Consider the following 15,170-nt stretch of genomic DNA (forward strand, 5'->3'; position numbering starts at 1 on the left):
TAGGACGTTTTGGATTACTATTTGTATTCGGCAGTAAGTATTACACGTCGAGCTTAAAGAGATACTCGAGAGCGTAGCTGAGTAGAGCGTCGTCTCTTTCTTTGAGACTGACAATTTCGGCGACAAAAAGTCTCATAGGTATGAGTGATACGACGTTCTACGTAGCCGAAGATGCTGATTTTGTATTTCTAAACCTCGAAGTGTAATATTTATTGCTGGGTACTGTACTCTAACTTTAAACCAACTGTAAGGCAGAAGTTGAAAGCGCGTTGTACGCGCCCAGCGCTCTCCATGCGAACATAGTTTTGTTCTTATTTGAATAACCAGTCAAACCAGTGATGTGATATAAGTCTATGAGTCAAACCCAAATTTTTTTTATAGTTAAATGTGTAGTTTCAAAACTTTACGGGCTCAATGATTTGTATCTATGTCAGTAAAAAGATTTCGTGTAACTTTTAAAATTTTATTTTCGGTACACCAATTTCAAGGGTATCATAAAGATAAGTTTAGGTAGTTATCATAAATTCTCAATTCCATTCCGCTTAGTCTTTGCACTTGCCCTAAGACAACACAGTGAGAAAAAAAAACGAAATTATGCACGATATGGTCGGTGTTGACAAATGCGCGATCAATCAGAAGAACACGTGTCTAAGAATGTAGAGACAACTATTCTATATTTTCCAAGTAATGGCGCAGAGCGTGACAAGATCTTTTTGTTTGAAGACTTTCTAAAATACTTTTATGTACAATAATATTGTTCGGAATAGATCTTCAAATTTAAGACTTTCTACGTCTTAGCCATTTTATTAGATTGTAATTTAATTTGCATAATTGTAGATACAAATCTACAATTATAAAAAAATCATATGTAAAATTTCAAGTTTCTACACGTTTGACCTCTGATTTCGATTTTTAATATTATCGGAACAGTTTGACATGTTGACAGCATACTTTCGTTAACAAATTAGAGCCTTCCACGCCCCCGGAATCGCAGTTAATAATTGTTTGTCGTGCTTGCGCACGCGACGCATTCGCAAAACAAATCATTCGTACCACAGAATTGAAAATAGGGATAGAAATGTTATAAAGAGATGGTCATCGTGCAGATGTGTAGTGAACATCAGTGCGAGCATCACAAATATACAGACATTTTTCATAGCGTTGCCGTTTAATTTACATTGCTTTGATTGATAGATATTTTCTCTCGTATTATTCTTCTATGGCGATTCTATCGGAGTTGTTCAAAATTGCCAACACTGTTCTAATTCTGTTGTTCACAATCTAATTGATAGGTCTAAATCTAGTGCCATACTTTTCCGCTAAGATCATTATGAAAGGGGTAGCAATATATTTACTTAGATCTGTCATTTTAATGTGACTTAGAGATAAGCCACGCTCGCAGTTCCGATATTTTAAAGACGGCAGATACCATTTCTATTACTTATTTAGATTTCTAAGATACGTAGTGTCCAACATAGCATATATACATTCCTACACGAAAGTCTTCTAGCCTGTAGCACAAGTAGTAGGTAAGTTAGTAATACGAGAGTATCGCACGAAGACATCCGCGACTCAGTATTCGCAATCGTTCTATCTGTACTGTACTAATTATACGATCAAGCTTAGAACTTTATGGACACTAGATGATGTTGCACCGATGTGACGTCATTTAATCTTAGAGCGTGCGCTGAGCGTGTAAAAGTGAAACCGAAGAAACAACACGAAATCTATAGGATGCTTAATAAACCCATTAGTCCTGTAGCCGCGTATTTGTGTCAAAATGAAATGACTGATTTCTTATAAATTGAATTTTTGCGACAATTCCTTAATGTGTGTACAGTGTAGGTAACAGGATCACTGAAACTGGGACAGTGTTGATACAAAATTTTATTGAAAAACCGAGCAAAATCTTTTGAGCTTTTTGTATTTTGTAACGTCAATATGAAGTCAATTGCGTGCATAGTGCACCTTATTTTTGCGTTTATAGTCCGTAGTGTGTTTATACGCTAACTGTATATGGGACGCGTGCGCAGCGGTGGCGCGGTCGCGAGCCGGGAGGTCGGTGAGTACGCGAGCTACTGCGCGCGCATCCACGACGAAGAGATCTACCACGACCTCTGTGCAGTCAAGGGGCCCGCGCGCGAACCGCCCCAAGCTCCGCACCATCCCATCGCTTTCAGCACAGTATGCGTTTTGGTTTTTTTTATTTACTTTTTTTATTTCTTAAGGGCTTACCATGCACTTTTATCTGAGATAATGCTACACAATTCGTGACTAATTTATTCAAAACATTCCAATCAAAATTTCATGGTAAGTCTTCTCTGGTATTGGAAGTAAGAAGTGTTTTGGTAATAATTTTGATGCAGCTCGAGTTCAATTAATACCTGAATCGCGATACGGTATGTGAAGTTACATCCATAGATTAACATTTAAATCTCATTGGTTCTTTTTATCCTGGAAAATAATCATAAAATGCAATTCAATTTAGTATAGTATATACAAAATAGTAATTATTAATTTTATTTTTATCGTCCGGAAAATTAAATGACTATATCATAACACCTGTTAACCAGACAATAAGGCTGCGGCCTCGACGGAAGCCGGTGAGAGCGGCGGCAGGAGCGTGGCGATAATACATACATTTATTTATATTGGTACCGTCCTGGATGACAGCGGGAATGGAAGACAGGGTGGCACCATATAAATGATTGCATATTGTATCATCGTCGCCCCTCCCACCGCTGTTGCTGAGGCTGCGGCCCACAGATTAGATAATTCTTTCATCTGTGCTGCGGCCTTATAGGCATCTGAAAGAAGTATCAGTTCCGAACACGTTCGAAAAAAATACATAATGGCATGTATTAAAGAATGTTATAATATAAGCATTAATTACTGATTGCATTGATTATTTCTATAAATAAAATGTCGCGCTCTCACTGACAGACGGACCCATTTTCATGCCTCACTTGGAATTTTAAGTGAACAAGTAAAAGTCTACAGCGTTACGAACGCGATGAGTGTGAATTATTCATGAGCCTCCTTACTTCCGATGCCATTTGGTTTTATGCAGCTAAGTAGTAGCTTGTCTGTAATGCTAGTGGGCTAAGAATGGTTAACGAACTTTTTTAAACGCTTGCCTTTTACTGTTTAGAACCCATAGACAATTTTTGAGTGTACAGAGATTGCCAAGTATGTAAACAAAATTCTTTGCTTCAAATCACTCACGATTAATTTACTGTCCATTCCGACATAATATGTGTGGATTTATGTCATTCAAATATATATTTTAGACTTGAAATAAGCACTGTAATTTAAAGCTAGCACAAAAAACTATTTCTTTTTCAAATTATATGGCAATATATTTGTTTACCTAATTGGCCATACTTTTTTTTAGATATTTTTTTATCATTATCTATATTAGCACAATGCTGTAAATTTATATATAAAAGAAAAAGCTGTCTGGCTGACTGAGCTATCGTCGCACAGCTCAAACCACAAATTGGGCTGAAATTTGGCATGCAAATAGCTATTATGGCGTAGACATCCGCTAAGAAAGGATTTTTGATAACTAAAACCCTAGCCACAAAGCCAAATAAGAAGAAAAAGAAGTAAAACCCTAAGGGGTGAAATACGGGTTTGAAATTTGTGTAGTCCACGCGGATGACGTCGCGGTAATATAGCTAGTAAATAATAAAATTTCGTGCCACAATATACATTCTCCATTATCACTGTTCCCATACATTTTAAATATTTTTAGGTATATTTACTATAGAAGTACAATGGTTGTGGCACACAATTTGATTTTATTACTGTAAATCAGGGTAACTTTGTTTTTTATTATAGTTGTTTGAGTATTTTGGAGTTTATTACTATTAAATTTTACTGTTTTTTATGGCTGAATGCCAGATAAAACAACAGTAAAATTTCAAAAAGCAAAAAATGCACAAAAAGATTAAATTAAGATTAGAAAACGTTTTTAGTAAAGGCATTCCAAAATCTCATTCCACCTTTGCATGTCCATGTAACATCATTGAACTATCTGAAAAGAAATAGTTAGCCCGATTTACTGTACTCTATTGTATCTCTAAGAATATGTAATCCACAGATATTAGCATATTTTTCATATGTCCCCAGCTAGCGACGTCGTCGCATAGTCTAGAGAAAAGGGACTACGTTATAAGGGAACTGGTGGACACGGAATGCAATTACGTAGACGTGCTCAGTAAAATAATCAAATACTTCCTGAGGCCGCTCACGCCATACTTGAAGCCTCAGGATATGCAAGTCATCTTTTTTGGTGTGAAGGTAAGAACGGCATTTAATAATTCAATGTCGGTAGAGAATTGCGGTCTTCTAAATTGGCAACCTTGACTGTTTTATTAACACAAATATTTGTGTTAATTTATTATTCAATTAAATTTCAACATCGCGGCATCGCTTAAATTACTTGTTAGCTAATTATAATTCAGGAAAACTAATTTCTTTATATATTGATTTTAGTACAAAGCAGGTTTCCTATTAAAAATATCGGCCATATTGAAATCATGTGCAATTTGTAAACAGTCCCTTTTATTTGGCATACAATCGATGCTCCCCTTGAGTCTCCTCGAGCAAGGTAGCTATAAAAACTTTGTTTAAGGTGACGCAGTACGCTCGACCGAACCTGTTTGGTTTTCACTTGACGTTGCATGAGAAAGGTGAAAGGCACGATGATTTTCACTGAAATCAAGGGTTTAGGAAAAGTATTTTTGAGAAAAAACTACTGAGTTTATATTTGCAAAGTATAGTTATTTCAACTAATGAATAAATAAACTATGTCTAATGTTAAATTTCTTTAGAATTTTCATACCCCTTATCTTATTTATTTACATCCAAAGTTGTCATAAATTTAGTGTTAAAATAGGAATCTTTTGAGGCTCGTAACTTTAAAATCAATATTTTTTTCAATGTTTCTTATATCAATAAACCTAGATAATGACGAGATTAATTGATATAATACTTAGTTTTGAGCGTGCAGTATTAAATAATGTAGTAATTACCCTCCTACGTTTGTATGAAGAAAGCACCGTCCTGAGCCCTCTTAAAGTTAAAACACTATTAATAATGAATATTTTGTTATTTTTACAGGAATTACACGAAATCCATTCGGGATTGCTAAGACAACTACGACTAGCCACGGAGAACTGTGTGCCAGGCAGCGGCGCGCCACGATTGGCCGACGTGTTCCTCACTTGGAGGGAGAGGCTACTGTTATATGGAGACTACTGCTCCAACCTCACCAACGCGCAAGAGACGCTGAAGACGTTAGATGCGAGGGATTCCACGTTCAGCAAACAACTTGCAGTGAGTAGTTTTTGTCCTGTGCCCAAAATAGTCAATGTTCAGGCGATCGAAATGTGTGTGCGAAAGGTCTCCCGCCTCAAGGGGCACGAGAAATGAAGGGCCCGTCGATTTGTTCAAAAACTATGCATAATAATTAATATCTTCTTAGATTTTTTTTTGGTAGAAGTCAATCTCAAATGGTGATCCTCAGGCAAAACTGATCTTCGAGGGCGCCACAAGAGATCCGGCCAATGTTAAAATGACATTGTTTGTTTTGTTTGTTTGCGAGTTTTGCTAAGAATTGTTGATACAATACAATATACCTGGTAGCTCGTACAATTAAAATTATAGCAGCTCACAACTCAGTACAGCCGGTCCCACAGATGATACTACGAGTGCCTCTATAGCCGGGATAAATTTGTAGTGTGGATCCCCATTAAATGAATTTAGTTATTTAAAACATTACGAGGGTATTAATGATATCAAATAGAAAATTTAAAAAAATATACTTGTTTCCTGTTAAGAAATACCCTCACAATGTTTGTTTGCCGACAGAAATGTCAAAAGGAGCACAGCGACGGGCGCATACAACTGCGGGACATCCTGTCGGTGCCTATGCAGCGCGTGCTCAAATACCATCTATTGCTGGACAAGCTTGTGCATGAAACACAACCGGTAAGAGCATCTACACTTTATGATATACTAGGGATACTCTATCCACACAGAGAAGTTAATATAGAGCTCTCTTTGTTACGTAATCCCATTAAGATGGCAAGACGAAAAGTCAGTGGCTGTTAACCATTTTGAGTAACCGACCAATCAAAAACGAGCGATGCGAACAAACAATGTTTTCGCAACATTTAATAGGGTTAACCTATTCTGTATATTAAGAGTACAAGATTCAAAATCTAAGTCATAAAAATAACCTACCTAATATCAAAATTTTAAGTTTCTAACCCTAGCGGTTTTGGCTGTAGGTATGTTGAAATCAGATCTATACAATTATGTACCTATAGATTGTTAAAAACTAAACCACAAGCAAAAACTAAGTCGACGGCCCTATATTAGGATCTTCCAGTGTAGAGGTGCAACAAAAATGTTTAAATTAGAGAAAAAGAATCAAATAACTTTACAGTAGTTCTGTGAGCCTGAATAACACATGTTGAGGGATGGTCTATAAAACATAAGTCTTGATGAATATATGAAAAATAAATTTAGTTGCTTTTTAACGTAGGATAGGAAATATGCCGCAAGCACTTTCATTTCGTAAATACCGCAATTTCATTTCTTAACTTCCGTAGATTATTTATCAAATAAAGAAGTTACTAACATAAACTTTCAGAATCATGAAGAGTTCAGGGGGTTGGAGCGAGCGAAAGAGGCGATGGTGGATGTCGCTCAATACATCAATGAGGTCAAACGAGACAGCGAGGTGCTATCGTTGCTTGCTAAAGTGCAGGTTTGTGTTGTTTCCTCTCAAATCTATCGCAATATTTAATGTCCACTCAGTGGGTCTCTTTAAAGCCTAATTGGGCTCAAGACCAAAGTATTCGATACTTTTCTTAGACTTTATTGCATCTTTTCTTTTCATTTTGGCATTACTATCCTTCCATATAAATGATAAAGGCAAAAATCTCAGTGGACGCTAACCATTTTGAGACACCAACAAAACCTTCTTCGTCAATAAAGGTTGTCTATTCGCAATATCATCTATTGTTGTACCAGGAGAGCATAATAGACTGGGACGGTGCCGCGTTAGGCGCGGGCGGGGCAGGCTTAGCAGCGTACGGCAGATTACTCCTCGACGGCGAGCTAAAGGTCAAAGCACACGAGGACCAGAAGCTCCGCTCGCGCTACGTGTTCGTATTCGACAAGCTCATGCTGCTGTGCAAGCCCGTCAAGGTGATCTACCCGACAGTAAATATCGATAACCTTATACTAACGTTGCTTTGCACCCCACAGCCGAATAGGGCTCACTGGATTATTGCTAGTAAGTAGTTTATAGGATGGTGTGTGTTCTTGTTTACTCTAGGATGTGTATAGTTCGATTCAATGTTTTTGGCGATTGAGAAGTGAGCTGCGAGAGGGAGAACAGAAAGGAAAAAATATTTGTGATGCAAAATATGTCATAACGACGCGACTTGTCACTAACTTCTCGGCCGTCAATAAATTTTAATCCTACTATAAGACCCTGTTCACACGACACGACATTTGCTCCACACATTTTTTTGCAGGATAAGTCTTACCGTACAGGCAGTGGCGTATACACTGAGTATGGTACTCACACGATTAAAACTGTGTAAGTATTTTTTGCAAAACAAATACCGTGTGAATGATTATTTATTATACTCAATGTATGCACTATGTGCCACTACCTATTTGGAGATTTATCCGAAAGAAAACATACGGTGGTCAATGCTTTGTAAATGGGGTCTAATATCGTAACTTTTATTTGTATTGAATCAAAGTTGCAGTATAATATATTCAATGTGCTCATAATGTGGCCACTTTTTCAATACAAAAATTATGTTATATTATTACGTATTTACCATATTCAAATGCTAATAGGCACACTGCAGTGGGACATTTCCTGCGAATAGCGATTAACTGATTAGGCTCCTGCAGTAGAGGAGCGGTGGGGGGGGGGGGCGACAGTTGTCCTGTTGACGAATCACTGAGGTCTCGCGTCACGTCATCACACCCCTCCCGCACCGCTCCACTACCACAGGAACCTACTCAGTTGTGCCTTTACCCCCACAATTTATCTTTAAATATATAAAAGGAAAAGGTGACTGACTGACTGACTGATCTATCAACGCACAGCTCAAATAAGTGGACAGGTCGGGCTGAAATTTGGCATGCAGATAGCTATTATGACGTAGGCATCCGCTAAGAAAGGGTTATTGAAAATTCAACCCCTAAGGGGGTGAACTAGGGGTTTGAAATTTGTGTAGTCCACGCGGACGAAGTCGCGAGCATAAGCTAGTGTAATAAAATAACATAACGAAGTCGTAACTAAAGTTAGCAGCTGTCAATCTGTGCCTATTACCATTTGAATAGAGTAACACAGCAACTTTAATGTGTATATTATATTATAAATTCATAAATGAACAAAAATGGCTTCATGTATCCTGTATTTAATATTGCAATTTTTGTTTGTCATTTAAGCAAACAATTTTTGTAACTAGCGAAATATCTCTAATATCTTAGTACGAGTTTCACAGTTTTCCCTATATACCTAGTGTGCCTAGTGAAGCATTTTTGGATCGGTACGGTAGTACAAAATGTTATTTAAAGACAGTTCCTCGATAGCTCAACGGGTACAGGAGTGGACTGAAAACCGAAAGGTCGACGGTTCAAACCCCGCCCGTTGCACTATTGTCGTACCTACGCACAAGCTTTACGCTTAGTTGGAGAGGCAAGTTCTTTAAAAAAAAAAAGTTTACAAGACTTGCAAAGTGCAAACTCGTGCTAAGGGTACAATTGTTTATGGCATAACTTTAAAGTCACTCCACTATTATGTCACCTTTAACTTCGCCGGTTTAGTTTTCGAAATTAAAGTTTGTATTGCACGTAAAATTCTGTTGAATTTAAAGGTACACAGGTTTTGGTCACAGCATGTCTGATGTTACTTAATATTGTAAGCTATAGTAGTATAGTGAAATAGGATTAAACATCACTACCTATATTTTAAATACGAAAGTGTGTTTATTTGGTGGTTTATTGCGTTGTTAGTTTTTCCCTCAATCATGGTGCTTCACGTGAAAAAATCATTTTTTTCCATGGGTATATACGCAGTGGCGTGCAGCTCATAGAAGCATAAACGCACTGCTTACCCTCATTGTAAGAAATCAATGCTTACTTTTTCATTATAACCTGCCGTAAAACAAGTTTATACCTAAATGCATACCCTGGCTTGAAATCCAGTGCACGCCACTGTATATACGTATAACTATACGTTAAAAACATGGAAAGAGGCAAATGCTACTTTTTATCTCGGAAAATCAAAGAGTTCCCACAGAATTTTTAAAAACCCAAATCCACGCGGACATTTGCTATAGTGATACAAATGCAAAAGTATGTCTGTTTGTTAGTTTTCACGGCTCATCCGCTAAACTGAACTTAATGAAAGATATAGAGATAGCTTGTATCCTGAAGATGGGTGTAGGAGATGTCCTAAGACTTTTTATCTCGGAAAAATAAAAGAAGATTCCGACTAATTGAGAACCTCCTCCTTTCTTGAAGTTTAAAAATCACAAAGTTCTCACAACGTTTTTAAAAACCTACGCGGATAAAGTTACAGGCATCAGCTATTTTTAAAATAAAACAATAGATGCATGAAATAATGTATATTAATAAATTGTAGGTAGATGAAAATTTTGTTAATTCATAATTTTGAAAGTACCTATATGAATTTTAAACCGTGAAGCCCTTTACTCTAAATATATAAAAGGAAAAGGTGACTGACTGACTGACTGATCTATCAACGCACAGCTGAAACTACTGGACGGATTGGGCTGATATTTGGCATGCAGATAGCTGTTATGAAGTAAGCATCCGCTAAGAAGGGATTTTTGAAAATTCAACCCCTAAGGGAGTCAAATAGGGAGTTGAAGTTTATGTAGTCCACGCGGACGAATTCGCGAGCATAAGCTAGTCTTCAATATTTACCAAACTTGACACAGAAATAGCATACATACTATAGCCTATATTTTATTTCGACAAATTTCCCAGTTCTACGGGGAAACAAAACTTTCTAAATACATAACATTCTATTTTGAAGACAGTTAAAAATTAATTCTATGCGGACGAAATCGTGGGCATCAGGTAGTAAAGAATATAGCTTGAAAAAGCTCTAATCCAAACTTTAGAACTTTGTTTGAGGGAGAACCCTTTGTAGCTTTAGTTTAAAGTTTACGTAATTAATATTATCACCATTACGTTATTATCTTACAAATCCAACTTATTGACAATCAAAAAAAGGGTATATGGGTACCTATTTTGAATCAATTATTGGACTATGAAAAGTATTATAAGTAAATGCGTAATTGTGTCTGTCCATCACGTTTAACGATTTTGACAAAATGAACAAAAGAGTACCCACGGAATATGTAAAAATTGATCCACCGGGCATCATCTAGTGCTCAATATTAGCGACATTTAAAGTCCTATAAATTTGTATAGGACAATCAATATTCTTACCGGACGGGTATCCGACTGGCCGAGTACCGCGTAGAAGAAGGTTGCGGCAGAAGAACGTTACGCGGCGATGCGAGGTGGACGTCGCACTTCTACCTCGTGCGGCGATCCAAAGACGCTACCTTTACCCTCTACGCGCGCACAGAAGACTGTCGGCGAAAGTGGCTCAAGACTATTAAGGAAGCTATGTGAGTATCAAGACTGTTGGGCGCAGTTTACTTTGAAAATGTCGGTTTAGTGACGTAAGATGGACGTCACACTTCTACATCGTGTGGCGATCCAAAGATTCTACGCTCGCATGAAAGGCAAGTGGCTCAAGACTATTGAGGAGGCTATGTTAGTATCATGATTGGTTCAATTTATGAACTCGGATTACGCGAATCCCTCCATGAAAACTTTTACGTACAAATAACATAATATTTATTAAGCAGAACACAAATAAGAGAATCATACAATCGACACATCAGAAATCGTCATAAGCTAGTTACAGCGTCATGGTCTACGTAAAGTGCAGAAATATTTTGTGGGATCGAGTATACGCGTATAATAAGTATAATCGAGTAAACATAGAATGTATCATTCGCGCCCCTCAAAATAAGTCAAAATATTTGTTGCAGAGACAACCTGGAACCGGCCGGATGTCGGAGTACAAACCACAAGTTTGTATTACACACGTTTGAAAAGCCGGCCACGTGTCATCACTGTTCCAAATTCCTCAAAGGTAGAATATTCCAGGTAGGTACTTATTAATATTTTAATCAATAAATGTCAAAAGTACGGAAAATAAGTACTAAAATCGTACTTTTAACATTACAAAGTCAAGTGCATTGCGATTTGCGACTCCCCGTCTTACAGTTCTATAACTTCTTAAGTATTCGTCGCCTGTAAGAGCTCACTGAAGTAATAAAGTCGGCCTTTGTTTTTAAGTCTATCCTATATGTTTTTTTAATTATTTGCCATAGTATTAAGCAATAAAGATGTTTAAAATAAAATAGACACATTTGACACATAAAGTCAAAATGGCGCGTGTAAAGTCATGTTGTACGCATAATACTAAGTGTCAACTCAGTCGAATGAAATATGGTGGAACGCATAGATAAGAAACGGAACACATGGATGAATAATTTTCACTTATAAGATTTTTAAAGTATCAACACTGTTTTCAGGGCTACCTCTGTTCAGTATGCAACGCGTGCGCACACAAGGACTGCATAGCACTGTCAGGTCGCTGCGGGGGAGGCACCGCACCCGCGCCCCCTCTGCCGCCTCACGCACACCAACCCGACAACGCGCTACACTATTACATGTGGTAAGTTTTGCTTCACTTCTCTTTTCGAATATCTATTTAATTGTTGTGCAATCGTGTTGGAGTTTCAAAAACCGGTCAAGTGCGAGTCAGGCTCGCGCAAAGAGGGTTCCGTACAACAGTCCTATTTTTTTGACATTTTGCACGATAATTCAAAAACTATGATGCATAAAAATAAATAAAGATCTGTTTTAGAATCCACAGGTGAAGCCCTTTCATAATATGATACCCCACTTGATATAGTTATCTTAATTATAATATTTGAGTACGATTGCTGTATTTTGTCGATTGTAATTTCAAGAATAATTCATTATGTAAATTGAAAATAATAAAATACTTTATCTACACCCATGCTTTAAATCCTCAATAAAAGATTCTGAAACAGTTAGCTTATTGCCAACATTAAAACACCCAATATCTTAATAACCATTAAAGCATCCAAACGAGTGTTATAATGTTGTACTGAATTTCATTATAACACTCCTGTGAAAAAGAGACAGCGCTATACTGCTGGCATAAATCTGTCTCGTTCTATCAGAACCTTAAGTCGTGATCCGTGGTATTTATGGGTATTTCTATGAATTTCAAAAAAAGATCATTGACATTTACGCGCGTTTCACTACCAGAACGCCGCGCGTTTAAATAAAAAGTAAGTTATTCGAATCCCCGCCATTTTTCTTCGATATTTTTATTGTTTTGTTTACAAAAAATGAGGGATTCATGTTTTGAGAGGACACTGCCAGAACTTTCAGATATTTTAAACCTGTGCCTGTGTTTGAAACGCTATAGTGAAGTGGTACTTAAATATAAATATTCCGCCGAGTAACTATATCGAGATCGGGACCTTCCAACTCAGAATCTTTTATAGATGATTCATAATATTATGGGTGTAGATAAAATCTTGTATGCAACTGTTGATAATTAGGTATTAAAACACTCAAGTCATCACGAGGCGAAGCCTCGTGTGATAAACCGCATTTCGTGTTTTAATGCCCCTCTTTATACAACACTTGCATAAATAACTATTAGATTACATCTTGGTTTTTACTTTTTGGTGTTTGTGCACTCGGGTATTTTGATTTTTAAATTAGTATTTTATTATGTGAACATGTTTGCGTCTTGAGCTTCCTGTATCTGAAAGGCACTATCGGCAGGTACGTGGGTGAGATGGGTCGGGAAACAGCGACGGCGCGGTTGGAGAGGCGGGTGGACGGAACGTTTCTACTGCGAGTGCGGCCGCGAGCCACGCAGTCTTTACCGCCGCCTTCACACAACGACACGCAATACGCGCTCTCGCTCAAGTAAGTCGCTCAGAAACAGGCAAGTGCGAGTCCGACTCGCCTACTGCCGGTCCTATTAATTTGTAAAGGAACATATAATTATATTATGGTTATATATATGTCGGCAGAGAGCTCTAGGATCGTCGTATTTCCTTCTATTGGGCGTTTATCTACAGGGTTATTATGTTGGCTTAATAGGAACGCGGGATACGATTCTACACAAGTCGTTTCTCTTACCATCTTCAAACCATATTGTTTTTCTTACGTGTCCATGGTAACCCAGATTGTGTCATAATGCGTAGACTCGATCAACGCCACTAGACAACGTTTGCGTCCCGATTACTGCCGAGTATCTCCGACATATATATTTATCTAATATCTCAAAAACCAATCTCTTCTATTAAGGTTGTTTGTGAAGGTTTATGGCTAATTTCCTAAAAATTGTTCCAGTTCATTTTATTTCAGACTAGATGATGCCCGCGACTTCGTCCACGTGGGTTTAAGTTTTAGTAAAAGGCCTGTGGGAACTATTTTTTTTCTAGGATAGAAAGTAGCCTATGGCCGATCCTGGGATGCCAGCTAAGTTCTGTATCAAATAGATGATGCCCGCGACTTTATTCAGGTGGATTTAATCCCGTGAGAAGTTCTTTAATTTCTGGGACAATAAATAGCTATGTCCATCCCTGGAATGCAAGCTATCTCTGTACCAAATATCGTCAAAATAAATTAAACGGATGGGCCATGAAAAGTCAGCAGACAGACACACTTTCGGACTTATAATATTAGTAGAGATTTATCTAAAGGTAAATACGTATTTCCAAAGTCGGTCACCAATATGTATAGAAAAATACACAAATAATTTAATAAGCTTCATTTCTTTCGGGGGTTATACGTCACCTCACAGCATTTTTTCTCCTTTTCCCTTAGGACGGACAACACAGTAAAGCACATGCGCGTTTGCCGGAAACCTATAGACCAGGTGCCACACTACTTCCTTTCCGAGTCGCGGTTCTTCCGCAGCATCGTCGAGCTGGTCTCTTACTATGAGAAGACTAGTTTATCCGAGAACTTCGTTGGGTAAGCGCCTTTACAAATTTTGTAGGGTCTTCGGCAAAATATGGTTATGGTATAATATATGGTATGGTAATGGTATATCTAGAGTGCAAACGGAAAAGAAGTGGAAAGAAGGAGATTATTTTGAAAAAAAAAGTACCTACGTCATGTTTTTTTTTTCTCATCAGCATCCCGAGAGACTTTAATTTGAAAATGTATGCCATTTTCGTAATCATCATAAGAGATCTCGAAAATGATTTACTAAATCTTGGTTGGATAGTAGGGCCGGCGTATGCAACTACCTATAGTGCATACATCTTGAGAACTCACTCGCCATATTTGCTCTATGTGTCGACTGTCATGTCAAAAGTACGATTTTAGTCCATAATAAGGGTGAACCGTACTTTTAACATGACAGTTATAAAGCAAATATGGCGAGTGAGTTGTCAAAATTTATTCATCATACTTAGATTCGGCCAAAAATCTAGATAATACCATCAGCAAGCATTTACTGAAGGAATTTTAGATCAGCTTAACTTGTCTTCAAACTTTAAAGGCATCATATCTCCTTTTGCAGTTTAAACTCGAGTCTTCGCTGGCCGTTCCGACGAGTGGTAGCGACGGTGATCCACGACTTTCGGCCGCTGGAGTCTTCACAGTTAGCGCTTCGGCCTGGCGCTAAGTTACTTGTGCTCAGTAAAGAGGGCGACAGTCGGGGCTGGTGGAAAGGACGGACTCTGGATAAGGTATATACCGCAAATTTTTCTGCCCAGTGTTTTTCCTTTTTATCCCATTTTTTTAAAATTACAGGAAAGGCTTGCGCTTGACGTCAATGACGCCTTAAGTAAAGCAACGATGAAGTTAAAGCTGGAGCGCGCTTGCCTAGAAGATGACTGTTCACTCTTGCCTTGAAGGTACAGTACGCGGCAGGAAATATTGTTTATCGACCTTTGGAAAGAGATAGCGGTGTCGTAGAGCGTTGTCTCTGTCGTTGAGACCGGCAAAACGTC

At 37.9% G+C, this 15,170-nt stretch overlaps 1 protein-coding gene across 5 annotated transcripts in view; it reads left to right on the forward strand.

Annotated features, from left to right (window-relative positions):
• Vav (Vav guanine nucleotide exchange factor) overlaps positions 1–15,170 on the forward strand; it is a 33,468-nt gene that overhangs the window by 8,548 nt on the left and 9,750 nt on the right. For 2 of the 5 annotated variants that reach the window (XM_034968054.2, XM_069497981.1), the window contains 12 exons: positions 2,034–2,184; positions 4,135–4,305; positions 5,128–5,343; positions 5,878–5,997; positions 6,665–6,781; positions 7,048–7,239; positions 10,507–10,709; positions 11,139–11,256; positions 11,688–11,830; positions 12,982–13,128; positions 14,035–14,184; positions 14,738–14,906. In XM_034968054.2, the coding sequence (XP_034823945.1) occupies positions 2,034–2,184; positions 4,135–4,305; positions 5,128–5,343; positions 5,878–5,997; positions 6,665–6,781; positions 7,048–7,239; positions 10,507–10,709; positions 11,139–11,256; positions 11,688–11,830; positions 12,982–13,128; positions 14,035–14,184; positions 14,738–14,906 (1,897 nt within the window). The remainder of the gene's footprint in view (positions 1–2,033; positions 2,185–4,134; positions 4,306–5,127; positions 5,344–5,877; positions 5,998–6,664; positions 6,782–7,047; positions 7,240–10,506; positions 10,710–11,138; positions 11,257–11,687; positions 11,831–12,981; positions 13,129–14,034; positions 14,185–14,737; positions 14,907–15,170) is intronic. The other 3 variants (XM_069497982.1, XM_034968052.2, XM_034968053.2) reach the window with 3 other exon arrangements.

This window comes from Maniola hyperantus, chromosome 4, assembly GCF_902806685.2.
Source record: "Maniola hyperantus chromosome 4, iAphHyp1.2, whole genome shotgun sequence".
Taxonomy (NCBI): Eukaryota; Metazoa; Arthropoda; class Insecta; order Lepidoptera; family Nymphalidae; genus Maniola; species Maniola hyperantus.